Source organism: Sinohyriopsis cumingii, chromosome 5 (genome assembly GCF_028554795.1).
Source record: "Sinohyriopsis cumingii isolate HCF-2022 chromosome 5, ASM2855479v2, whole genome shotgun sequence".
NCBI classification, from domain to species: domain Eukaryota; kingdom Metazoa; phylum Mollusca; class Bivalvia; order Unionida; family Unionidae; genus Sinohyriopsis; species Sinohyriopsis cumingii.
The window spans coordinates 10,422,757-10,450,749 of NC_142965.1; the positions used below are offsets into that span (position 1 = coordinate 10,422,757).

The window sequence follows — 27,993 nt, forward strand, 5'->3', positions numbered from 1 at the left end:
AAGAAATCTGTTTCTTCCATTTTGACAAACATAAACCTCAGTGCTTGTTAAACTATATAGAATTCTGTTATGGCATTCAAACACAAGATCTACCTCAGTATAGCTTGACTGAGATCCCAGGCAAAATGGATGACCAAGACTTATTTTGAACAAAGCAATATTTTCAGTTTCTTTATTTACTAAAAACAATCCAAAAATAACTCAATCGAGCTTAGGGCACAAAGAAACTGCAGGAACCAAAAATAGTTTGCATGACCTCCCCCCCCCCCACCGGTTTTGAGAAATTGCATGGTTTCTGATTTTTGTTTTGTGAGAAACCCACAATCCACGGCCTGGTAGCATCTCTGTCTCTGCTTTACATCACTGATCATCCAGAATGTGTAGATGATCATCACTGGTTGAGTGTCAATTTTCCGTTTACAACAATATGCTTTGACACGAATCACATTTTCAGTCAGTCATTAATTAACCAATGAACGGATTCCATTTTTGGCCATTGGGTACTGAAAAAATCTGTATCAACCAAATCATTCAGAGGCTCATATATAAATGTCTTTATATTAAATATAATGTAAAATAAATATAAAATAAGTTTATATGCAAAACATTTTTTAAAATTTTTATAAATGATCAACGTATTCTCAGTTAATTGTCCGTCATTTGTCTGTGGACAGGGAAAAAGAACAGACTTGCATAGATTTCACACTTAACACAATGACAACCTGATGGCTAAGAAATTTTATGGGGTTATAAAAAGATTGATCACTCAAATATTAAGTTGATAAAATTTGTTTCCCTGAATATATGATGTACTTTATTTAAATATCTATCAGTTTTCCTCATTTTTCTTAGTATTATCAATGTGATACTAAGCAAAATACTTTGTATATTCAATTCTTGACAACTCAGACTTGGGTAATAAACACGTCAAGCTGATCACAGAGATTAAAACATCTGACTGCAATCCAGAGAATACTGATGATGATGATGGTGAAAGATGTTATCTAGAAAGAAGCACACTTAAATAATTCCCTGGTGCATATGCCTGGCAGATTTTTCAACTTGTCCCAAGAATCTAAGGAATGGATTGTACATGGCTTATGTACTGATTCATTTGAAACAGAATTATTTCACTCTCACGTCATTAAAAGTAGAATAACATACACCATTATAAAACTGCTGAGCAACCTTAAAAGGTGGCTTGTTGGGCTTCTGCAGACCTGCCAACCTTGACGAGTCCTTCTCAGTAAGGTAGTCGATTTTTTTTAGCAAGATTAAACAGTTTTCAGTAAGGTGTAACAAAATATCAAGCTGGAAAATGTAATTAAAAATTTTGATGCATCGACCAAAAACATTATGTTCAACTGAAAATTTTGTAAAGTACGTTTAGACTTTATTTACCACGAGTACAGTTGCACAAACTCTATTTCCTAACCCTATGCAACTCAATGGCTCATCTCTCTCAACTTGACATAATTCTTGGAAATTCTTTTACATTCACATGACTATGGCAATCATATCACCCACCACAAGACATACTCAAATTGGCATTTGATGTCCAACCAACGTAATTGTGTCCTTTCCAGCTTTTATTCACAAGAATCTGAATACTCCTTTTTATTCTTCTGTGTTGATTACTAACAATTTTCTAGAAGCTCATTTTCCCTTTCGTCTTAAACATGCATCACTTTCTGGATGACATTTTTTAAAATTCTATCATCAACAGTTTGATCATGCAGATGCTTCGCATAAACAAATATGTGCATTTTAAAGCACCTGAGGTGCTGCTGTAAAGTTAGTCTGGTTCCGTAATTAATTTCACTAATTCTAAGATGAAAACCGGATCCAAACAAAACATGGATGAACCAATCATCTGATTTTTTGGCAACAATCATTTTTCTGTAGTTTTTGCTTTTATGCCATAACTCCGTATTTTAAGGGTAATTTTTCGTTAGACTTATGGCAAAATCATAAGAGTTGGCAGGTCTGCTTCTGGTATAGGTCTCACCAAGTCAAACAACTCTTTAACACTGAAGGCCTTAACGATATAAACTTAAGAATGCCTTCTTGGACTTCCATCCCAGAGCTTTGATGATGTAAGGTAGGGAATTGTTGTGCTCCAATGCTATGCTAGTGGGGATTTCCATAACCCTGTCAGTCAATATGCAAAGAGAAACTAAACTCAACTTGGTTTATGGCTAATATGCATAGAGAAACTGAAATGAATTTGGTTTACAGCTGATATGCATAGAGAAACTGAACTCAACTTGGTGTACAGTCGATATGCATAGAGAAACTGAACTCAACTTGGTTTACAGCTAATATGCATAGAGAAACTGAACTCAACTTGGTTTACAGCTAATATGCATAGAGAAACTGAACTCAACTTGGTTTATGGCTAATATGCATAGAAAAACTGAACTCAACTTGGTTTACAGACGATATACATAGAGAAACTGAACTAAACTTGGTTTATGGCTAATATGCATAGAGAAACTGAACTTAACTTGGTTTACAGCTAATATGCATAAAGAAACTGAACTTAACTTGGTTTACAGCTAATATACATAGAGAAACTGAACTCAACTTGGTTTACAGCTAATATGCATAGAGAAACTGAACTTAACTTGGTTCACAGTTGATATACACAGAGAAACTGAACTCAACTTGGTTTCAGCTAATATACATAGAGAGACTGAACTGGACTTGGTTTATGGCTAATATGCATAAAGAAACTGAACTGGACTCGGTTTACAGCTGCTATGCATAGAGAAACTGAACTCAACTTGGTGTACAGTCGATATGCATAGCTAAACTGAACTCAACTTGGTTTACAGCTAATATGCATAGAGAAACTGAACTCAACTTGGTGTACAGCTAATACGCATACTAGAGAAACTGATCGGGACTTGGTTTACAGCTGATATACATAGAGAAACTGAACTCAACTTGGTTTACAGCTAATATGAATAGAGAAACTGAACTCAACTTGGTTTATGGCTAATATGCATAGAGAAACTGAAATGAACTTGGTTTACAGTTGATATACATAGAGAAACTGAACTCAACTTGGTTTACAGCTAATATGCATAGAGAGACTGAACTGGACTTGGTTTACGGCTAATATGCATAAAGAAACTGAACTGGACTCAGTTTATAGCTGATATGCATAGAGAAACTGAACTCAACTTGGTGTACAGTCGATATGCATAGATAAACTGAACTCAACTTGGTTTACAGCTGATATACATAGAGAAACTGAACTCAACTTGGTGTACAGCTAATACGCATACTAGAGAAACTGATCGGGACTTGGTTTACAGCTGATATACATAGAGAAACTGAACTCAACTTGGTTTACATCTAATATGCATAGAGAAACTGAACTCACCTTGGTTTATGGCTAATATGCATAGAGAAACTGAACTCAACTTGGTTTACAGTTGATATACACAGAGAAACTGAACTCAACTTGGTTTACAGCTAATATGCATAGAGAAACTCAACTTGGTTTACAGCTAATATGCATAGAGAAACTGAACTCAACTTGGTTTACAGCTAATATGCATAGAGAGACTGAACTGGACATGGTTTACAGCTAATATGCATAGAGAGACTGAACTGGACTTGGTTTACAGCTAATATGCATAGAGAAACTGAACTCAACTTGGTTTATGGCTAATATGCATAGAGAAACTGAACTTAACTTGGTTTACAGCTAATATGCATAGAGAAACTGAATTCAACTTGGTTTACAGCTTGCAAAATGAGCAGATAACACATCCAAGGAACCAAAGAATGAACAGAAATATCCTCCATTCTTTAGTAAGATGCAGCAATCAGAAAGGTCTCCTTCTACTGGTTGCCTCAGATTGCTTCAGGTATAAAGGGAACCCTGGGATAAAGGGTTCAAAGAATATTATGATCCAAAATTGTGGAAGAGTAGGCTTGATTGACATCGGAGCTAACTTCTTCCTGAAAAGCACAGGAGGATATTAGCCAACCATGGTACTGACACTTTATGGGACAGATGTTCTCTACTGAAAAGATTAAGAGAAAACTTTCCATTTCTAATCACATACTTCCCAAAGGGCTAGATAATCTTCCTTGAGCAGTTCAATCCCCTGCTTGTTCGGACAGTTTTTTTTCATAGGGCTTATTTGATATGAGCATGTCATGCAGGTTCAGTATCTTTGGCTTGGGATGCATACTTGCATTCAGTTTATTCAGCAGGCAATGAGAAGGCAGGCATTCTTTTGACTAGATTCAGGAGGTAGTTGATCCATATTGTTTCCTGCTTTTAGGTAAGTCATAAGGATTGATTTGCACTCAGATTCCCTCACTTCCAAAGACTCCTGGAATCTGAGGAGTTAAGTGAAAGGGAAGCTTAGCGAGAATGTTCAAATTCAGAAAAAAGGTGTCCGTTGTCCAGGATATCATACATGTGGCTGCCAATGTGAGTGTCAGGAGCTGGCATTTCTTCCTGCATGTCAGAGATTCATTAATGCAGCTGTGGCATTAGCGAGTGGGTAGGCATTAGAGAGTGGGTGTTCATCTCTTTTAGTGAGGATAGTGTACATTCTAGTAAGTGCCACCAGAAGGTGGGGCAGGATGTCTCAAATTCCATGGTGAAAAAGTGAAGACTTCTTCCATGGGAAGTATCAGAAAAAAAGAGCAACACAGGAAAGATTTTTTTTCTGTGAAAAGGTTGCTGTGAAGGGAAAGTGGGTCTAAACCAAATGTTCTCACCATGTATTATATCCTGGGTTGCTGAGATAGTGCGAGGTTTCTCATTTTAGTTCCCTGTTTTCTGTAACTCTTTCTGGCCATAAAATAACATTTGGAAGATAGAGGGTATGATCTAAGGATGGTCTAGTAATGGTCTTTGCACAGGACATGGATTGAAAAGCATCTCTTTTTGTGAGCTAGAATTTAGTGGGTGCCGCTATAGTATATGAGACAGGGTGTTGAGCTGCCCTTGTGAGTATACAAACACTATGAATCCCAGATAAAGACAATATGAATCCCAGAGAATGAATCCCAGATAAAGACGGAGTATGAACAGGTTGCTATAATATAGCCAATGACAATAAACTAAGCAAAAGTCAATCACTACAGTGTTGTAAACCAGTTGTTTTGTTTTGAAAATGGTTTCTGGTCCATGCAAAGAAAGGAAGGTTTCAACATTTCCAAAACCACAATGTCTATATCAACAGCTGGGATGTCAGTGTAAAAAACCCAAATTCCTACATCATAAGCTAGGATGTGAGTGTAAAAGACCAGCATATGTCTTGTAAAAAAAGTTAAAAGTTAAATGTTTTTGTGAGTCATTGTTACAAAATGAAAGGCCTGTTGATGCTTGAGTCTCAAAGTTGCCTTTCAAAGAATTGCAAAATGTGAGTAACTCAACAAAAAGCTGCTTTGATAAGGGCTGGTCTTTTAATGGATGCGGGGATTCTGTATGAGGCCACTCACGGACCAGTAAGAGATAAAGGCCAAAATACGATTTCAGTCGATGCACAGAATGCCATAGTGATGGTTACCCAGGACTGCTGTCAAGACAGATGGTATCCACATTCTTGGTTGTACACTCCATAACTCCCTCATTTGCCTGAGACAGCTGTCAAGACAGATGGTATCCACATCCTTGGTTGTACACTCCATAACCCCCTCAATTGCCTGAGACAGCTGTCAAGACAGATGGCATCCACATCCTTGGTTGTACACTCCATAACTCCCTCATTTGCCTGAGACAGCTGTTTGACAGTGATGGCCACCCATATATCCCCAGACCAGTAATAACATATATTGCACATATGGCCTCAACTGTACCCCATACAATTAATAAAGGAAAGCTTAACTGACTGGCTGGGTCTTTCTGGATATCCCATCAAGAAAGGAAAATGGTACCTATGAACATGTGTCAGTCCTGCTGTACCACAGTAAGGCAGCCAAAATCTTTCTGTAAGTTAGACCCCTTTTCAGTATGATGTAAATATAGAATATATACTGCTACATGGAAACTTGCATTTAAAAAGTTCAGATGCATGATCCGAGACTAATGCAGCAAAGGCAAACATTAAGATCAAACAAAAAAGTTTGTATAGTACACTCTGACCATAATTACTTCCAGTACAGTTTCAGAAACTGCAGTTCCAAACACATGTATCTCAAAGGATTCTTTATTGTTAAACTTGATGTAATCTTTGCATTTGTCTTGTTTTGTTTTGTTTTTGTTTCTTTGATTTAATGTGGCAACAGCAATCATCTCTCCTGCCATGAGACATACTCAAATTAACACATGATGTCCAATAAACATAACTGTTGCCTTTCCTGCTCCTTCCTTGAGAATCTAAATATTCCTTGTTAATATATTTTTAAGCGGACTTTTTAAATTTTTAAACATTTTAAGAGTAGTATTGTCCCTTTAATCTTCAAAGTGTGTTTGTTCACTGTATGCCATTTCTAGAAAATACTGTAAGTACCAGCTTGATCATGCAGGAATTTTGAATGAAAGATATGGACAGGTTAAAAACATCTGAGGTACTACTGAAAAGGTTGGACTGCTTCCCTGTGTTATCTATATTTAATTTGTATTGTTTAGTAGGTTTTTTTTCTCCAGGATTTTATGTCATGTATAATTGTATTTTGGACTTCATTGTGAACCTGACGAGTAACTTCTATTTTGCAAACAAAAAATACATAGTTAATATTTCTCTATGAGTGTCTGTTAAATATTAGGATAATATCAATAAAGATAAAAATGTTTAATTGGGTCTAGGTCTAGGATATTGGAATTCCCCCATAAAAAACGCTGGTCTACCAGATGTTTACCACATTCTTTATTATAATTTTAGTAACAGAATTTATCTTGTTGACAACTTTGAATTTTCTAGAAATGAACTGGTGACCCTCATCCTGGTTCTACTTGTGTGTCAGTTTTATATATAATCTTGATTGCTTGAGAAATTACTCATTGATGCATTTAACATCTGAGGCAAATGCATTATCTGCCAAGAACATTTGGCTACAAAACCTTCCCTGTGGCTTGTTACAAATGAATGTAAAACTGTAGGTACAATGGATATAGGGACTGGGAGGAGGAAGTTCAAAGACTAACATTATAATAATTAGACTTACAGTTCTAAAATTTAAGACACCAACCAGGATAGTTACAATGTTGGGGTGGGTGGGAAATAGGCCTAGATCCCACTAATCCCCCATCATTTCTGTCAGGGTTGATGTCTTGCACTGTTTGACTACTGGACACCCATCACTATAACCATTTACCGATATTCTTAATTTCATTTATAAGGAGCCCTTGTAGGTATCCTAAACTGTCAATCAGCATGAAAACAGATTTAAGAAACGAAAATTGGTCAGTGGTTACTCACATGTCTGGACAATAACAATTCAGCCAAGTCACAATGAACTCATCAAAGCATCAAATCCAAGAGTTATTCATATGTCAAAAAAACAAAAACACATCCTTTGCTTGGAATATTGGACTTCTACTCAGATCACATAGGCCAATTTAGATAAAATATTAAGAAAATTCCGTGGAATGTTCAAAACCTTCTATCGCCTACCATTGATAGAATCTGATGCTAACATAGTTATTAAGTCACAAATGGAGAATCCTCTGTTCCATAAGTAGCTAGTTAGCAGATGCCCTCTTCAAGAATTTGTATTCTTAAATAAGGCTATAAAACTGATAGAAAATATCTTTATAAAAAAAATACTAAAAAATATAAAGAATTGCAATTATAAGATTTTAATGTTGTCTTTTTACGAGTTTATCATGGTATAAAATGTCAGTTGCTGACTCACACAGCTTACATTATGGCCTTTGGGTGTTATTTGCTGTGTGATTCAGTGACGGACAGTTTATACCATGATAAACTCAGAAAAAACATTAAACTATTGAATAATTTTTTTAATCTACCATAAAGGAATATCAGAAAAAAAAGCAACACAAACGATGAGTAATGAGTGTTATTAGGTTGGAAACTGTAAGCATGTTTCAAAATTTCCCCACTGTTCATTTTCTGATGAAAAATTCCCAATTCTAAAGTCTGTGACCCAAAGATTTTATTGGTGAAATCATCCATGTATACTAAGTGGTAACTTTAATTAGTCGATATATCAGCCAATTATCTTGTATTTATGAACAGTCTATTCATACATGCAGTACTGTTCAGTCGCATCATCACAAAATCTCACGGCATCAGTACTTGATTGCAAGATTCCTTTTGTTTACAAAGAATGTTTCTACCGCATGACCTTTTGCCCCTGATGTCACGAAAAATGAAGTCCATGAAAACATGCAATGTAAGAAATAACTGACTGTGATGTCCTGTTTGTATGTGTGTGTGTGATTTAGATTTTTAACGTATTTTTAACAATTTTTCAGTCATATCACTACAATGTCTATAGTGTGGCAGTTTACAGTGATGTCTAGCACTGCGGCATCATGCCGCAAACATGTAGCATCATGTTCCACCCAGTCACATTATTCTGACACTAGGCCAACCAGTCCTAACACTAACCTCTTAATGCTGAGCGCCTAGTGAGGCAACTGTTAGTATCATTTTTATAAGTCTTTGGTATGACTTGGCTGGGGTTTGAACCTCCAACTTCCAGTATCTCAGGCGGACACTCTAACCACTTAGGCCACCGGAGCGGTGTCCTGTTTGTAAACACAACATCTGGCTCATGTGTCTGTATATCAGAGATTAAATAAGTTTCAATCGTTATGAATGACAAAATAAATATTCAACCTGTCACTATCAGGCAGTTATAATTTGATACAAAGTCCCTTAACTTATTTAAAGTGACTATTCAGTTATAACATGGGTTTTGCAAATTCTATATTGCCAAAAGGAAATGCACTCTGACCAGACACCCCAACAGCCTTGTCCAAATATATATGACTAAAAACAGGTGCCAAAAGGTCAGAGGTTTGGATTGTGCACTCACTTCTCCCTAATTTTGCTAACTCTGCCCTAATCTGATAGTATTTCATTTCATTCTAGACCAGCATGGACCCTGTATAAATCAAATTATATTTATAAAATTATTGTCTCTTGTTTCCTATTGAATGATGATATTTAGCCAGTATCAAGAGGGTGGTGGGTTACAAATGGACAAGTTTTTACTGCAATATATTCTCTAAACTGCTCACCTTTTCCGTCTGAAGGATTTTCATATTGTTTTCTGTCACCTCTTCAATTCTCTGTAATAGCTCTTGTTCACGCTGGTACCATTCATCTTGCTCCTGAATAAAAGAAGATAGAAACATTGTTACTTTCTGTTTTTTGTTTCAAAATAAAGAAAAGTGTCCACATTTTAATATTTAAAAAAAGTCAAAAGCTTTAATTTAACATTAATTTGATGCTTGGAAAGGCATGAATCCACAAACTATGTTCTCTGCACAAAAAAAATTCAGGTTTTACTATTTTTGTACATCTTTCAAAATACTTAAGACAGAAAAGTATTGTTCAATATTTCAACAATAATGACTGGATGCTGACCTTATGCAGTCGTGATTGTAGTTGGCCAAGTTTTGCATCTAACTGCTGACGAGATTCACGGACATGGTCACACTCCTGCTGTAGAAGCTGAACCTTTTCTCTCTCTGCTTCCAGGCAGTCTGCCACGTGGGCACGCTCACGCTCCTTGGAACTCACCTCATTAAAATAATATTGCAGAACTAAATACATTTTTTCACTTCCTGCAATGCATACAAGTCTGTAACAAAAACTATATTAAAAATGAATACCCTAACAAACTAATATTTTTTTACACAGATAAATGCATCTACTTTTCATATAATGTTGAAATTTGCTACAATAAATCCATTACATCAGAAAAATGGAAGCCAATGTTAATTATTTTACAAATGAAAAATACAAAGAAAACTAAAAAAGAAACAATGTTAAATTATTTTTACAACTGCCCTAAGATTAGGTCAACAATCTCTGAAGGATTTGGTCACATTACTGCTACTTGTATTATCATAAACATCGTTTTACTGGATTTGCTTACATAAACAAATGATGTGTTGAAATTAATTATCCATAAATGGACTAGCATCATAAACATTCTATCAAATCTGATGCAACAATTTCTACTCAACTGTCTCCATTATTTTCTATTAAGAAATAAACAAACCACTGCAGGCATATTTGTGCATCAAACTCCAACTGTCAAGTGGAGATAATGTAATAAATTCTAGACAATAAAAGGGGAGATAAGCCACCTACCTCCTCATTTAGAGATTCAATTGTTTGGGTGGCATTGTCCTTATCTGCTTGTAATGACTCAACTGCTTCAGACATCTCCCTCTCTATATTAGCAATCACCTGTCAATAAAACAACACAAGAGAATACAAAATAAAATGGAATAGATAAGACAAAAATAGAATAGAAAGATACATAGAACTGAAAATAGAACATAATAAACTAGAAGAGAACAGAATAGAAAGAAATGCAAGGTACACAGCTCATCTGCAGCACACCTGCTAAAATTCAATATAAAATGAAGAATAAGCAGTTACTTAATAATTAAACAAAAACAGAACATGTTATTACCTCTATATTAGCATTAAATTAAAGTGTCGAATATGGAGGTTACTGTTTTCAGTTTTAGTAAACTTCAAAGATCTTCTACTGCAGATTTTAACAAATACTTTTCATTAACCTAATGCCATTCCAATTAAGAATACATGGCATCCAGGGAAAGCAATTTTTAAAAATAAAATAATTGCAAAGGTATATTGATCACTCAAAAGTTTCATAACAAAATATACAAAATATACACAATTCTAAACTACCTCAATTGGATTATGCTCCACATTTGAAACACCTTCCCTGGGTCCCAAAAATATTTTACTGTGACTGCCATTTATAATGATAGTTCAAACTGAGAAACCATCATACAGTAATGACTGAAAATTGGCTGAAATAAACTCTACATAAATCACAATTTAAATCTGGAATATTATCTCAAAATCTGATAAATTACTCAGTTTTATTGTGTGCATGAACTGTAAGATTTATGCACAATTTATTTCATCCTTTATACTATATTTTAGACTGAAGAAAATAAAATATGAATAAGGAAATAATTATGAAGCTTTTGATTTTAGATAGTAAACTGAGATAACAGTGAATCTTGGGCTAAATCAAATATCTGTCAAAAGAGAAAATTAAGTTCATTTCTATTAACATGAAACCAGAAACTGAATGCCAATTCTATACAATCTTTTCAAAATACAAATGCTGACTATATTTGGCATTAAAGACTAAGATGATATTGTCATTTCATGAAAACATTGCAGTGATGTCTGATGATCATTTTCACTGCACTAAAAACTTAAATATTACACAAAATACAACCTGAATTTGGTTCATGTAATAAAAAAAATTAAGTATATATATATATATATATATATATATATATATATATATATATATATATATATATATATATAGTTATATAGATATAGATAGAGATATATATACTGGACTTTAAAAATTAAATTTTGACCAAAATTAAAGGTAAAGCACTAAGTGAAAACAGAATCTGGACATATACAACTTAAAAGATTAAAACATTCTTCAGATTTCTGACATGTCACCAATGGAAAAATGATTCATATGTTTTGCTTTTTGCAAAACCAGGCAATAAAATTTAATTTTAGTAAATACTTATTTGCTTAGAACCTGGAGAATTTAAGCATCCATGATTTTTTTTAAACTCATGAAAATTTATTTAATACATCTTCATGAAGATAACTGGTAATAAAATATCTGAAACAAATGGCAATTGTTTTTAGAGAAAAATGTCCTCATACATTTTCTTGGTGTTTTAAGATTTCTTCAATGCTCTGTTTATCTTGTTTCAATTTGTTCATCAATTCATCCTTCTCAGCATCTCTTCTCTTCCATCCTTCAACAACCCTGGCGAGTTGCTATAAAACAATGAAAAATATCTGAAAAGTATTTTCTCAAATAATTTGTAATATTTATAAATTACTGACCCCAGAAAGCATTGGTCACAGTCTGAACTATTCTATTTGCATATAATAAAAGTCTTTACATATTTACCTAATTATCTAAATAGGGATCACTGTTCCTTACAATAATATTACCATAAACATAGCTACATGTTTACTGGTATGATTTCAACTTTATACAATTAGTAGCTCAGTGGTATGCATCTCACAACCTCAAGGTTTCAGGTTCAATATCCTACTATCGGATCAGCCATTTCAATTACCATGGTGACACTTTAATATTATCATCTAAGCACTAAGTAACTTAATTAATTTGTGTCATTAAACACCAAACTAAATGCACAGAATATTATGCCTCACCTGTTTTTTGTTTAGTTATGGCTTTGCACAACAACTTCAATTCTGGCTTGCACAAAACATTTAATGCTAAGTTGCATAAATTGTTAACAGTGAGTTGATGTCATTGTTGCTGGAAAACATCACACCTGTTATGTCTCTCATTTTACTCCAACGAAAAGGCAAGAAAATAAAGCTGCATAAAGGACTATATTGCATAATGGCCATTTTCTGCCCCCATTTTTATGGAAATAATAATTACTTGTAAATTTGATGACTATTTGTCTCATTGTATTATTCTATATATAAATCACACTCTCCTGCATTAAATATGCTTATAAATTTACTTTTCATACCAAAACAAGACCTTTGAACATGGGCTGGTACGGAAAATTGAGGACAAAATGCTCCATTTGACCAACTTGAAACTGGAAATAAGATCTGAATGCAGGTTTATTCCAAGAAGGAATTTTCTACTGATTGAGTAGTTTTTATGACCATTTTTTCATATTAACTTATGGGAGCACAGTTGTGCAAATCACTAAATACTAAACAATTCTTGAATTTTACTGTCTAGGTAACATTGTCACTTTTTCCCTGTGACACAGTAGTTGTCTACATGTTGCTATGCGTGAACAACTTAAACAACTTTTTCTACAGTGCTCTGTATTATTTTTTCCATTATTATAACAAAGAAATTCCCCAAAACAATTTAGATATTTTAAAAACAATATTATTAATTCATTTCTTTCTTTCTTTATTCTTTCTAAATTGCCTTGGGCACAGGAGTTTTCGAAGAGGCACTAAAGGGGCATTGGGAAATGAAAGTAAACACTGAGTGGAGTAAACATTACCTAGAATTTTATTTTCATGTTGCCTATTTTCTCAAAACCATGCTATAAATAATAGGGTAAGTATATATATTATTTATTTTATAAAGAAATAAAAGAAGTTAACAGTTTCTGCTCATGTCCACCATGATACTTAACTATTTAATTGCTATGTGTACTGTACTCAATATTGTAGTGCATTTCTATACAGGTGATCAACAAATGAAGCTGTCAATTTTCAGATGGAGAGAACATTTGCAACCTGTGTATATTTCATCAAATTTTATTAACACAGTCTTTCCTGTAGCAATATTAATTGCTGAAAGCAAGAGCGAGCATGAGCTGAACAAAGAACAAGGAATCTTCTGTAGTTGTATAAATCTTCTTATAAGAAATGTGTCATCAGCATGATAAACCAGTAGGTTATCGACCACTTTAATAGCCCAACTGGTAGAGCATCGATGTGCCAAACAGCAGCAGAGGGGGTGAACAAATCACTTTTTTGGAGGGTCCATTTGTGAAATTAACCCTTCCTAGGAAAATGACACAGACACATCAATAACACTAAACAGAGGCCTCTAACTGGGTTAGCCCATTTTTATTACTGGGAGCTAGTGTGACACATTTTTATGTGTCCTCATTCACTGACCCGTTGGTTGTCACCCCCTCTGCTGCTGTGTGTGTGTGTAAAAAAATGGTGTGGTCAGGTGGAGTAATTAAATCATTATTATATCACTAATAATGAGCGATACTATGCAAACTATGGAATTTCGTACAGCTAAACTTGCTTGACAGCGACTACAGGAAAGTAAGAAAAACCTCCCCATCCGTGATTCTGTCAAGCTCAAGTGGAATTTGCAGAGAATACAGCAGAATTATTTAAAGCAGTCTTAGAGACTACTAAAGGTCTTCTTCCCACGTTAGAGTAAACCACTAAGTCAACTGGGAAAATCACAAAAAGAACTAAAAAAAACAAAAAAAAGATTCCACGAGAGCTTCCAGCTGAAATAGTTGCTGCTCAGCCACAATTACAAGAAGAAATACAAGTACTTGAGGGTATTCACAAAGTTCATAAGGAGATCGGTGATGTGAAGGATAGTGTTGCATCAAAACCAAGACCAAAACCAAAACCACCAGCCAGACTTACCAAAGGTCGTAAACTACTTCAAGAGAGAACTATAGTGGTTGCTGCAGCAGGATATTCAGATCGATGAATGAAAATTTCAACTTGGGATTGCAATCATGTTGATCAATGTTAAACAGTGATGAAGAATGTTAATGTGTAACTTCACTATCACATTTCTTTGGATTTTGCAAACATGTTAGAAACGTTATATTTGGTGCTAAACACACTGTGGTACTTGTGAGAAAAGCCACTGACAATGATAAAATATAGCATGCTGCTAGGGTTGATGCAGGTAAAGTAATACTAACAAAACTTTCATTGTGGATGCCAACAATGACTCCATCGCTTAATGAAGAACAATGGCTGTTCTCTTTCATGGACTCGGGTGGTAAATCAACATTGTCGTGGTTGACGATTACCATAGACAGTATCCAAAGTAATGTTGCTGGGTTATTCACATGGCAGATACCATCACAGTAGGGGGTGTCAGCACCACAATATATTCATCGCATTTCAGGAAAATGCCAGAGTAGATTTGCAGGAATGAAATCCAATGGCGTTTGACATAGTGAAGTTTCTCTGAGAATAAACAGACAGCAAGAACCATATGAAGAAGTGTTGCTGAATTTTGATAATAATCATGTTGCACGTGCTTATCACTGGTTGATGACATTCATGGGGCATGATCAGAACGTTGACACTGGTTTGCAGATATCTCAGCAGGATTTCACAACAATATATATCAGATCTATTATTTCTCACTGGAACAATTGAATTTGTTCTGGCAATCAGTCGCTGATATGCACTTGAGGGAAGCAATAACATCTTATCGTGTGCAAAAACAAGTCTGGCTACCAAAACCTCCTAATGCTAGTATTAGGGTTCTAGCACCTGGAAGTGAGAGCTTGGCCTTTGACAGCATCATGGATGACCATAATGAAGTTGTACTTGCAAAAGAGCTGGACAGAAAAATAAGTGGGAAATTTACACAAGGCGCATCATATGATCATAAACGGCAATGCACAAGATTAATCATCGATGATGCTGAGCTCAATTTCATAATTGCTGATAAAACAGAGAAAAATATATTTGCAGATCTAAACAATGTTAACCTAACAGATGGAATCAAACTAGGCACAATTGTGAGCTACATTGATGGTGACTCACCACAGTTTACTCATTTAAGATCTTCGATGTTAGCGTATGTTTCAATAAACTTATTATCAACGATAAACAGATTTCCTAAGGAAGCTGTTAGAGTTGCCACATATTCATTTTGTATCAATAAAAAAATACAAGATTGCTAAATGAATGATTGGAGTTGATGCACCATGGGGTGAGTGGAAAGTCAACAAAGAAAAGATACATAGTTATTCTAAATCTGCTGATTATAACCCCCCAGATGGATCTGGCATAACATATTACAAAAATAGTCAAATGTCACAACCATCATCAGTACCATCGGAATAAGATCCTGTGGCCAGACATAAAACCATTTATCTCAATGGACCTGGCAGTTCTGGTAAAACAACACATGCAATTGAATTATTTCAGAATGCTGACATGGTTATACTAATTCCAACTCACTGACTCGCCAGAGAGATAAAAGAAAGAGGGGTTAAGACTCATATGTTCACAGTTTCCTTCAGTGGAAGGGAGATGCGTGGACACCTGAACGAATGGGTGAGAAATATATTCCTAAGATCATTATATGGGATGAGATATGCACCGTATCCATGGACATATTAAAAATGTTTCTTGATTGGTTACTGACTCAGAATGCTGCTATTATCATGTGTGGTGATCATGGTCAGTCCCTGCCATTTGTTGGCTCATCTCCGCATGACTGGCTGAAAGAATTTGTCGATTATTATGAGGAGACACCTGCTGATCACCTGGCACTTGATTCAATGCTGAGGGAATTCAAGAAGTTAATCAGACTGCAGCCAGATAATATTCAATGTGAGATAATGCGTAAGGTAATTCCAGAAAGAAGTAGTCTCGGCCACACATGTCAAAATGTGATGCTGACCTGTCTTGAGTGTAATCGACCTTGAGGAGCTGGTTCCTTATTGCTAACAAATCACCCTTCACAAGAGTGAAGGCAGTGGTAATTGTGTGTCTTCAGGAATTACTTTTAATTGTTCATGTACAAATCCACGTTGAGGAGCAGTTGAATCTAGTTTGCAGATTGCAGGTCTACCCATGGATCTTACCACGCTGGAACCTGTATGTGCAGTAACACTCCAGACTGGGTCAGTCGCTATTTTTTTACCCCCCTCAGTCACATTACCTAGTACTTGTTGTTTTGAAAAAGAGCCATGTTGCTTAAATGGTATGTGTTTCTTCGAGACTGCATTGATGGGGTTCATAGAAACTACATGAGTAATTTCATTATTTAATGCAGCTATCACACTTGGTAGTCTTGCAAACCATTCACGGGATCTCTTGTCAACCTGAACTTTATTCAGAGATATTTCTTGAGTGTATTGATATGCAAACAATTGCTCAGCATGTGTTCGATTAAATCGTTCAATGACTGCCTTATTGCGATGAATTGCGGCATGTCCTCATTTGATTTTGACGTTATGCATAGCTGCCAACCTTCCAGGCTCGCAATTAGTGAAAATAGGGATAAAAAGTAGTGAATCTGGACATGAATTAGTGAAAAATACTATCACAATAACTGCATCCACTCTGACCGTCAATACCACACTATATCAAGATCGCAATATAAAACTAAAACACTACATATATGCAGAAACATATCTGCATTTCTATTTATTATGGTATTCATAAACTTCATTTGTTCTTGTGGTTATTTATCAAGACATGATACTGTGGCAGACTTGAACTTCCTCAACTGCTTATCATAAATTTGTTTTCTAAACAGTTCAGACTTCTTGCCTGCTGGTTGGTCTTGGAGACTAAAATTGCTGACAAATTTTCTACAGCTAAGGAGGCCCTAAAGTCTGTCTTATTTTTCCTCAATAGAGAAAATACTCTTTCGCTGTCACTGTTGCTGGGTGGAATGCACAGGTTCTGCAGCACTTTTGGTTCTTCGACAGGAAAATTTGGAAGCGATTTTCGAGTCTGGGAACACTGTCGGAACAAATGTTTAGCATGATCTCCAGCTGATAAAGGTAGATTGTGTTCAACAAGAAAACTCACAAATAATGCTTCAGCGTTGGTAGCTTGCAGGTCTTCAGGTGATGGCCTAAAATATTCCAGAGCTGAAATCTGCGAATTCTTAATTTTCCCAACTTCTACATGTTTTTTCCAACCGATGTGCTTCCTCACAGCATCTCTGCCATATGCCAAATACTAAAATTTGTGGCACACTCTGTGCAAAAAGCATGATGTATATCAATGTTTAATGGCAGAATGCACTTCCAGTTTTTAATATATTCCAAATTAAACTTCACTTTTTGAGCAATACATTTCTTTTTCCTTGGTGGTGAAGACATTTTCAACATCTTACATGCGATGCCGAAAGATAACTCAAATCAGTGTTGGTGACGCATGCGCAGAGCAAAATTCCGGTTAGGCCCCAGTTTCTCTCAAAAGCATTTGTAAAACTACTCTTATACAGATAGATTAAAATAGGCTAAAATGCATGCTACCGGGCCAACTGTACTAATTGGTTGTAGTTCTACTAATATCGCGACCAGCAGTACCGGACCGTTTTGGCAACTGTCAATATCATGACTAGTGCTTAAAGGGAAATGGTTATTTTATTAAAGATTTAAAATAATTGAGAATTGGAGAATTCATGAATTTTTTGGCTTGCGGCGTGAATCAGTGAATCGCTGAAAAAGTCGTGAAATTCACGCCAAATTCGTGAGCGTTGGCAGCTATGCGTTATGTTACTGCATCAAAGATGTTACTGCACCAATAAATTCTTTGCCAGGATCAACTTGTAGCAACTGTGGCCATCACAGGCTGCCATGTTGATAAATTCGTTCAAACGCAGATGCAACTTCAGTTGCTGTCTTTGTTGATAGTGGTTATGCTACTTTATATCTACTTGCAACTTCAATGACCGTCAACGCATATTTGTATGTGCGTGATCTACATCTACCAGTTTTAATAGTATCATGTGGTAAAAACAAAATACCTGCTTGATGAATTTCATTGGGAGTGCCGACATCAAAATATGCGTACTGAATTTGTTTTAGGTGGTGGTAGTTAAGTTTGACATATTGCCTGTCGTGCTAACCAATCTGCAACATCAGAACATGCTACACCAGCTGCATCAGCAAGTTTATTAATCACTGCTCTACCTCTCCAATATCCTCTTGGGCTATAATAAATTGAATCCATATAATAGTTATCTATGATTAATTACCAGCCCCTAGCACTAGTTTACTTTTCATTGAAGATCTTGTAAAAAAAATCAGCAAGTGATTCTCTGAGAGATTTATTTTTACAGACTTTAGAGTGTGAATTATCTCCACATCTGCAAAATGTCATTGTAACAGATTTGGATTTTTATACCCAATGTCATGATCATGGCACACTTGATCGCATTTATTGGATACTCTCCAGGTCTGGGTTGATCTTTCTCATCAAGCTGAATATCAAGTCGGGTTCCAGGACCACAATAATTATATCCAGGATATTTAGCCCATGTAGCCCCCGGTAATTTTCCCAGTGAGGCAGTGAGCTTGAGAGATAAATTTATATTTTTTTCTAGCACATTTCACACACTTGTCTGTAATTGCACGCTTTTTATTCCTCGTCGTTATTGCTTTTAATCCACTGGTATTGGTGGGTGCTCTGCATCGAACACGATATAAATTCATATACTTATTATATTGCTACAACATGGATGTCACTGACTTCTCAGTGACACAAAAGCAAGAGCCAGTCAAGTATCATCCAGCGCTACCAAATTCTATCAGAGTAATTATCATAGGTCCATCTGGGTCAGGTAAGACACAGTTGTTACTTAACTGATAATGAAATGGCTCAAGTGCAATAAGTTGTATTTAGTGGCACCATCTGTAGATGATCAGAGATGCTATGACAAGCTTTAAGATTTTAATGAAAATGCAAAGTTGTTGGATGATGACAGTAATATTATTGATTTTATTACCAACATCAATGATGCATCAATGGTAGATGATCTGAATGGGGGTATCAACAATCTCTTAGTATACAATGATGTGATGTTAGACAAACGGATATTTTCCCAAGGCAGACACAAAAACACCGATATTATATATGTTACTCAGCAATATATGCAAATACCTAAAGTGATTAGAGAAAACTGCAATCTTCTCGTTGTTTTTAATGGTGTTGATACCTTAACACTATGAAACATCCACCAGACTTGGTGTTCAGGGGACATGGATATAATCGAGTTTAAAAACTTCTTCTCAAAAGCGCAATCAATTCCTCATGGATTTATCATGATAAATTTACATAATTCTCAATCATGATATCACATTGGTCTCAATAAAATTTTTGGTTGAGAGACCTGCCACATGACTGCTACTTATTTTGCTACTTTTTTTACACACACAGCAGCAGAGTGGGTGATAACTAACAGGTCAGTGAACAAAGATATGTACAAATCTGTCACACAAGCGTCAATAATTAAAATGCGCTAACCCGGTTTGAGGCCTTGGTTTAGTGTTATTGATGTTTGTGTGTCATTTTCGTAGCAAGGGTTAATTTCACAAATGGACCCTCCTAAAAAGTGGCCTGTTCACCCCCTCTGCTGCTCAAACTAAATAAAAAGATGGCATATACAGCCTGCCTCCAGCAATATAAATAAAAAGATGGCATACAAAGCCTGCCTCCAGCAATATAAATAAAAAGATGGCATACACAGCCTGCCTCCAGCAATATAAATAAAAAGATGGCATACACAGCCTGCCTCCAGCAATATAAATAAAAAGATGGCATACACAGCCTGCCTCCAGCAATATAAATAAAAAGATGGCATACACAGCCTGCCTCCAGCAATATAAATAAATAAAAAGATGGCATACACAGCCTGCCTCCAGCAATATAAATAAAAAGATGGCATATACAGCCTGCCTCCAGCAATAGCCATGCCATTGACTTTTATTGGCAATGAAGTAAGGATATGATAAGCAAGGCTGACAAACATCTCATAAAGGTGGTTAAATATATTATGATTCAAAACAATCTAAGCAAAAACCTCACCTTGTCCAGTTGTTCTATCATTATGTCCTTCCGTTTGTCTGTAGACACAGCCACTGCCAACTGTTGCTGTAGCTCCAACAACTAGAAGTAGAGTAAAATAAATACTACTATGATATATACTCATGTATAAGTCAAATCCAATTACAAGAAACACTCTGATCTGCCCTCGCATAAAGTGTCAGTAGATCAGGGTCTGTATTGTTTGTTCTACTGATTACTTCTAGCAAATTGCACAGACCCAGATCTGCCAATGCATTATGTGACAGCACATCTGGTTCTCTGCTGTTTGTAGTTGTGCTCAAACTTACAGTAATAGTTCCTCTGTATACTCAGGATCCCACCCATCAAAATTTAAAGAGAAAATCTTTACCTATTGTGTAACAAAAAGTAAACTGTACCAACTAAAAGATTTATGAAGCACTAATCATTAAAATAAATCCAATTAACAGTTGTTGAGTTATTAAATATAAAGTTACAACATGTCTATGTGTTAGTCTGCTATGCTCCCACAGGATAGTCTGTGTTACCATTGCATACTACACTTCTTTGCTCCCAAAGGTAGCCTATGTTACACAGCTATGCTCTCATCTTGTGTTACTAAATGTATGTTACACTGCTATGCTCTCATCTTGTGTTACTAAATGTATGTTACACTGCTATGCTCTCATCTTGTTGTTGTTGTTGTTGTGGGGTTTAACGCCATTTTTCAGCACACGATAGGCTATACATGGCGGCCAGTATTAATGGTGGAGGAAGAACCTGGGAAAACCCCGGAAAGAACCACCAACCCACAAGAAGCTACTGGTAGCTCTCATCTTGTGTTACTAAATGTATGTTACACTGCTATGCTCTCATCTTGTGTTACTAAATGTATGTTACACTGCTATGCTCTCACAACTTAAGGTAGCTTATGTTACTACTGTATGTTACACTACTATGATCTTACAAGGTAGCCTGTGTTACTACTGCATGTTACAATGCTATGCTCACATATGGTACATTGTATGTAACACAGTATTCAAGTGTCAAGTTACAATATCTTCTCTGTATTTTAATGTTATGCTCACACAGGATAGCCTGTGCTAATACATTATGTAACAATGCAATCACACATGTCCAGCAACATGAGATAGTGTGTGTGCGATTTAGAATTTTAACGTAGCTTTAAAAAAATTTCAGTCATATCGCAACGATGTCTGTCTGCAGTGTAATAGTTTATAGTGATGTCTAGCACTAGGGCATCATGCCGCAGACATGTAGCATGATGTCCCACCCAGTCACATTTTCCTGACACCAGGCCAACCAGTCCTAACACTAACCTGTTAATGCTGAGTGCCAAGTGAGGCAGCTGTTAGTACCATTTTTGTAAGTCTTTGGTACAACATGAAGTAGAACTGTTGCTGGTCACCGGTAAATTCATAAGTAGTGCTGAGTAAGGTTGACTGACATAGCATGACCATTATTTGTGAAGACCAACAGGATCACATTTTGAATGAAACCATCGCAATTCAGCAAACAATTACCACATTACCAGTACAGCTCTCCCTCATTGTTATGGACTTCAATATTCCATTTTCAGCATGCTACCCATGACCAAAATTAAAAGGAGAGCTGTACTGTGAAATTATTTAATTTTACAGACAACTATTTTACAGATTTTGCAGAAAAAGAACATTTGTTTGGGTATTGAAAACCATGGAAGAAAAATCTTGTTCTCACTGAATTATCATTGTTCATGGGTACTTAAAACCATGGGTCAGGAACCATATTCTATTGTTACTGGTGAATTATCATTATTCACAGGTACTTAAGACCATGGATTAGTAATCAAGTTCTATTGTTATGACTGAATTATCATTGTTCACAGGTACTTAAAATCATGGATTAGCAATCAAGTTCTATTGATACGACTGTATTATCATTATTCATGGGTACTTAAATGATGAATTCATAGTACACCACTCCCTCGATAACTTGCACCCTGTTAACTCATGAACCCGCTTAAAACGCAGTGTCACGCATGGATCCCATTTTCTAAACCCGAAAATACCCCAAAAATGTATCCCTATTTGTTGAACTTGACGAAAATCGTGATCAAAATTGGTAAAGGAAACTTTGATGTATCGCTCGTTTTATCATTGAAAATGGTAGATAGGACCTGGAAATTTTAATCAACACTATGAAACATCAAATTTAAAAATAGCTCATACAATCTGTTACATTTTCTTTCCAAACGACATTCCTAGTACACCGCAATTAACGATATGTAAGAAAATTTTGCTCAATGAAAATGTCACTTATGCCGAGTGGAGGCAGCACTTTAATAAATAAATGCAAATTAAATAATTTTTTTATCAACTGAAAGTTGTGTTCTAGTTCCATCTTTTAGCTCCTTTTAAGTGTGATCATCATAAGTGCAATGTGTCGTCTTGTAATTAAATGTAAAATGCGTCAATCTACCATAACAGCTATGTCCGCGAGCGTTTCTCTGAGAACCTAATTAAGTACCGACCGTGTTTTGAGAACTGACTTATGGAAGTATCTGTTGTATTGTTGCACTGAATTAAATGCTGGCCTCCTTTATATTATCATGTTAATTATGTCTTCTGAATAAAAAAGGAGGTGGAATAAAATAAAAGTTAAAAGGCACAAAAATAGGACCAACTTAAAGGGGCCCCAAGTGGCCGAGTGGTCTAAAGCGCTCTCCGTTACGGATCACTGCCACCTCACCTCTGGCTGCATGGGTTTGAGTCTTGGATTTGGCCAATGTGGGTATATGAGAAAGTTTGCCAGTATCTTCTCATGGGTCGGTGGTTCTTTCCGGGGTTTTCCCGGGTTCTTCCTCCACCACTAATACTGGCCGCCATGTATAGCCTATCATGTGCTGAAAATGGCGTTAAACCCCACAACAACAACAACAACTAACTTAAAATCTAGTGGCCTCAGTCGTATGTTGGGTGAACTCGCTTCATTTGATCAATCGAACACTGTAATAAACATTATTGTGTATGTAACAGAAACTACCTTAAATTAACCGACTCTTTCATAACTGTGATCAAAGATAACAAGGCAGCAAAGCGATGAATACTTCATAAAATAAAGAGCTTGATTTCACAGATACGGACCATTGTGGGCAAGTGAGTTTCAGAGAATTCTTGAACTGGCATTTAGAGATGTCCTCAGGGATGATAAGAAGTTTCATTATTACTTCCAATGAAATCACGACATTAACAGTGTACTTACTGAACAATAGAAAATTGACTTTCAATGCAAACGTGTCACGAAATAATTGTCGCGTGTTTTTGAAAAAAAAAAAGGAATCTTGTTTGGTTGTGTATCAACAGTTAGTCTAGTTCCCAAATTGTGGACTACCGATTTGGCAAGATACCATTAAATACCAGTATGGGAACCAGACTCATCAAGAAAACAAAAAGCAGTGACGTAATACATCGATTTGTTGTGGACACGTGATGGTTGTTCAAACCAGTTGGAACGATCTTTCATATTTTGGATATTTTGAGAGAAAAAATGTTATTTAAACAGAATTATGAACAACTTTTTTTTGTAAAAGCGCATTATTAAAAATTATTATCGAAATGAGGATTCAGTCATTAAACAGCCCAGTTCCCTAATGCCGCCCCCACCCCCCCCGGGTTTTCTCGATGTCAAAGCGATTTTTTTCAATTTTTTGAGGTCCCTCAGTAACTTGTGCCTCGCTTATAGTGCGGTCTATGTTTGTGGACCCTGTTGTCTGCGACTTATCGAGGGAGAGGTGTACAACAATCTCGCTATAATACATTTCCTGTAATAAGGCAAGTACGGTTATGTATCATGAAACAGTAAAAACATAAATGTGTGTATATATATCTATATATATCTATCTATCTATCTATCTATATATATATATATATATATATATATATATATATAAAATAAATGTCATTATCAGGCAGGGCAGGATGATAAAGATGTAACATTAAGTAGGGCATATTGATAATGATGAAAAGTAATGCTAAATAGGAAAGGATGATAAAAGATGTAGTGTAATGTATGACAGTGCTTGATTAAGGGTAATGTTAGACAGGGTAAAATGTTGTGTAATGAGAAAAAAATTATAGTGTAATGTTATATAAAGCAGGATGATCAAGACATAGTGTAACATTATACCAGGCAGGATACTAAAGATGTAGTGTAATGTTTGATAGAACAGGATGATAAAGATGTGTGTAATGTTAAATAAAACAGGATGTGTGCAATGTTTGATAGGACACAATGAAGAGATGTAATGTTAGATGATGAGGATGATAAAGATGTAATGTTTGATAGGACAGGATGATAAAGATGTAATGTTGAAAGATGTGTGTAATGTTACATAGAGCAGTATGATAAAGATGTGTGTAATGTTAAATAGAACAGGATGATACAAATGTGTGTAATGTTAAATAGAGCAGGATGAAAAAGATGTGTGTAATGTTAAATAGAAAAGGATGATAAAGATGTAATGTTAAACAGAGAAGGATGATAATGATATAGTGTAATGTTACATAGAGCAGGATGATAAAGATGTGTGTAATGTTAAATTAAAAAGGATGATACAAATGTGTGTAATGTTAAATAGAGCAGGATGATAAAGATGTGTGTAATGTTAAATAGAACAGGATGATAAAGATGTAATGTTAAACAGAGCAGGATGATAAAGATATAGTGTAATGTTAAATAGAGCAGGATGATAAAGATGTGTGTAATGTTAAAAAGAGCAGGATGATAAAGATGTGTGTAATGTTAAAAAGAACAGGATGATAAAGATGTAATGTTAAACAGAGCAGGATGATAAAGATATAGTGTAATGTTAAATAGAACAGGATGATAAAGATATAGTGTAATGTTAAATAGAACAGGATGATAAAGATGTGTGTAATGTCAAATAGAGCAGGATGATAAAGATGTGTGTAATGTTAAAAAGAACAGGATGATAAAGATGTGTGTAATGTTAAATAGAGCAGGATCATAAAGATGTGTGTAATGTTAAATAGAGCAGGATGATAAAGATGTGTGTAATGTTAAATAGAGCAGGATGATAAAGATGTGTGTAATGTTAAATAGAACAGGATGATAAAGATGTGTGTAATGTTAAATAGAGCAGAATGATAAAGATGTGTGTAATGTTAAATAGAACAGGATGATAAAGATGTGTGTAATGTTAAATAGAGCAGGATGATAAAGATGTGTGTAATGTTAAATAGAGCAGGATGATAAAGATGTGTGTAATGTTAAATAGAACAGGATGATAAAGATGTGTGTAATGTTAAATAGAGCAGGATCATAAAGATGTGTGTAATGTTAAATAGAGCAGGATGATAAAGATGTGTGTAATGTTAAATAGAGCAGGATGATAAAGATGTGTGTAATGTTAAATAGAACAGGATGATAAAGATGTGTGTAATGTTAAATAGAGCAGAATGATAAAGATGTGTGTAATGTTAAATAGAACAGGATGATAAAGATGTGTGTAATGTTAAATAGAGCAGGATGATAAAGATGTGTGTAATGTTAAATAGAGCAAGATGATAAAGATATGTGTAATGTTAAATAGAGCAGGATGATAAAGATGTAGTGTAATGTTAAATAGAGCAGGATGATAAAGATGTGTGTAATGTTAAATAGAGCAGGATGATAAAGATGTGTGTAATGTTAAATAGAACAAGATGATAAAAATGTGTGTAATGTTAAATACAACAGGATGATAAAGATGTGTGTAATGTTAAATAGAACAGGATGATAAAGATGTGTGTAATGTTAAATAGAGCAGGATGATAAAGATGTGTGTAATGTTAAATAGAACAGGATGATAAAGATGTGTGTAATGTTAAATAGAGCAGGATGATAAAGATGTGTGTAATGTTAAATAGAGCAGGATGATAAAGATGTGTGTAATGTTAAATAGAACAGGATGATAAAGATGTGTGTAATGTTAAATAGAGCAGGATCATAAAGATGTGTGTAATGTTAAATAGAACAGGATGATAAAGATGTGTGTAATGTTAAATAGAGCAGGATGATAAAGATGTGTGTAATGTTAAATAGAGCAGGATGATAAAGATGTGTGTAATGTTAAATAGAGCAGGATGATAAAGATGTGTGTAATGTTAAATAGAACAGGATGATAAAGATGTGTGTAATGTTAAATAGAGCAGAATGATAAAGATGTGTGTAATGTTAAATAGAACAGGATGATAAAGATGTGTGTAATGTTAAATAGAGCAGGATGATAAAGATGTGTGTAATGTTAAATAGAGCAAGATGATAAAGATATAGTGTAATGTTAAATAGAGCAGGATGATAAAGATGTGTGTAATGTTAAATAGAGCAGGATGATAAAGATGTGTGTAATGTTAAATAGAACAAGATGATAAAGATGTGTGTAATGTTAAATAGAACAGGATGATAAAGATGTGTGTAATGTTAAATAGAATAGGATGATAAAGATGTGTGTAATGTTAAATAGAGCAGGATGATAAAGATGTGTGTAATGTTAAATAGAACAAGATGATAAAGATGTGTGTAATGTTAAATAGAACAGAATGATAAAGATGTAATGTTAAATAGAACAGGATGATAAAGATGTGTGTAATGTTAAATAAAACAGGATGATAAAGATATAGTGTAATGTTAAATAGAACAGGATGATAAAGATGTAATGTTAAATAGAACAGGATGATAAAGATGTGTGTAATGTTAAATAAAACAGGATGATAAAGATATAGTGTAATGTTAAATAGAACAGGATGATAAAGATGTGTGTAATGTTAAATAGAGCAGGATGATAAAGATGTGTGAAATGTTAAATAGAACAGAATGATAAAGATGTAATGTTAAATAGAACAGGATGATAAAGATGTGTGTAATGTTAAATAGAACAGAATGATAAAGATGTAATGTTAAATAGAACAGGATGATAAAGATGTGTGTAATGTTAAATAGAGCAGGATCATAAAGATGTGTGAAATGTTAAATAGAACAGAATGATAAAGATGTAGTGTAATGTTAAATAGAACAGGATGAAAAAGATATGTGTAATGTTAAATAGAATAGGATGATAAAGATGTAGTGTGATGTTAAATAGAGCAGGATGAAAAAGATAAGGGGATGAATTAGTAGAGCGGTAAGACAGTTCTCTAACAAATATGTTGTTAGACTACAATGTGGTAGCCTTTCAGGGGCAGAGATGACATTTTCTATTATATACAATGTTCTCTACTATGACTTAGTCTGATAATTTATTTTATATGACTGAGTTGTCCCAGCCAAATTATTACTTGTCTGAGTTCTCAAGGATGCCATTATAATGAGAGAGTTCTGTATTTGTATTTCCAATAATCAAGCTGCATAACTCTTGTAACAAGGACATAAAATGTACTATTCTCTATTCCAAGCCATACCTCAAGTGAACTCATGAATAACCTAATACATAGCTTTTTCATTTACAAGGTTAACAAGTCAACTA

The 27,993-nt window shown here is 35.0% G+C and overlaps 1 protein-coding gene across 1 annotated transcript in view; it reads right to left on the reverse strand.

Annotated features, from left to right (window-relative positions):
- LOC149798624 (uncharacterized) overlaps nucleotides 1–27,993 on the reverse strand; it is a 143,299-nt gene that overhangs the window by 73,987 nt on the left and 41,319 nt on the right. Inside the window, exons 7-11 of the mRNA XM_089957456.1 lie at nucleotides 20,490–20,570; nucleotides 11,859–11,975; nucleotides 10,266–10,364; nucleotides 9,534–9,689; nucleotides 9,185–9,277 (exon numbers count right to left, since the gene is read on the reverse strand). Of these exons, the coding sequence (XP_089813582.1) occupies nucleotides 9,185–9,277; nucleotides 9,534–9,689; nucleotides 10,266–10,364; nucleotides 11,859–11,975; nucleotides 20,490–20,570 (546 nt within the window). The remainder of the gene's footprint in view (nucleotides 1–9,184; nucleotides 9,278–9,533; nucleotides 9,690–10,265; nucleotides 10,365–11,858; nucleotides 11,976–20,489; nucleotides 20,571–27,993) is intronic.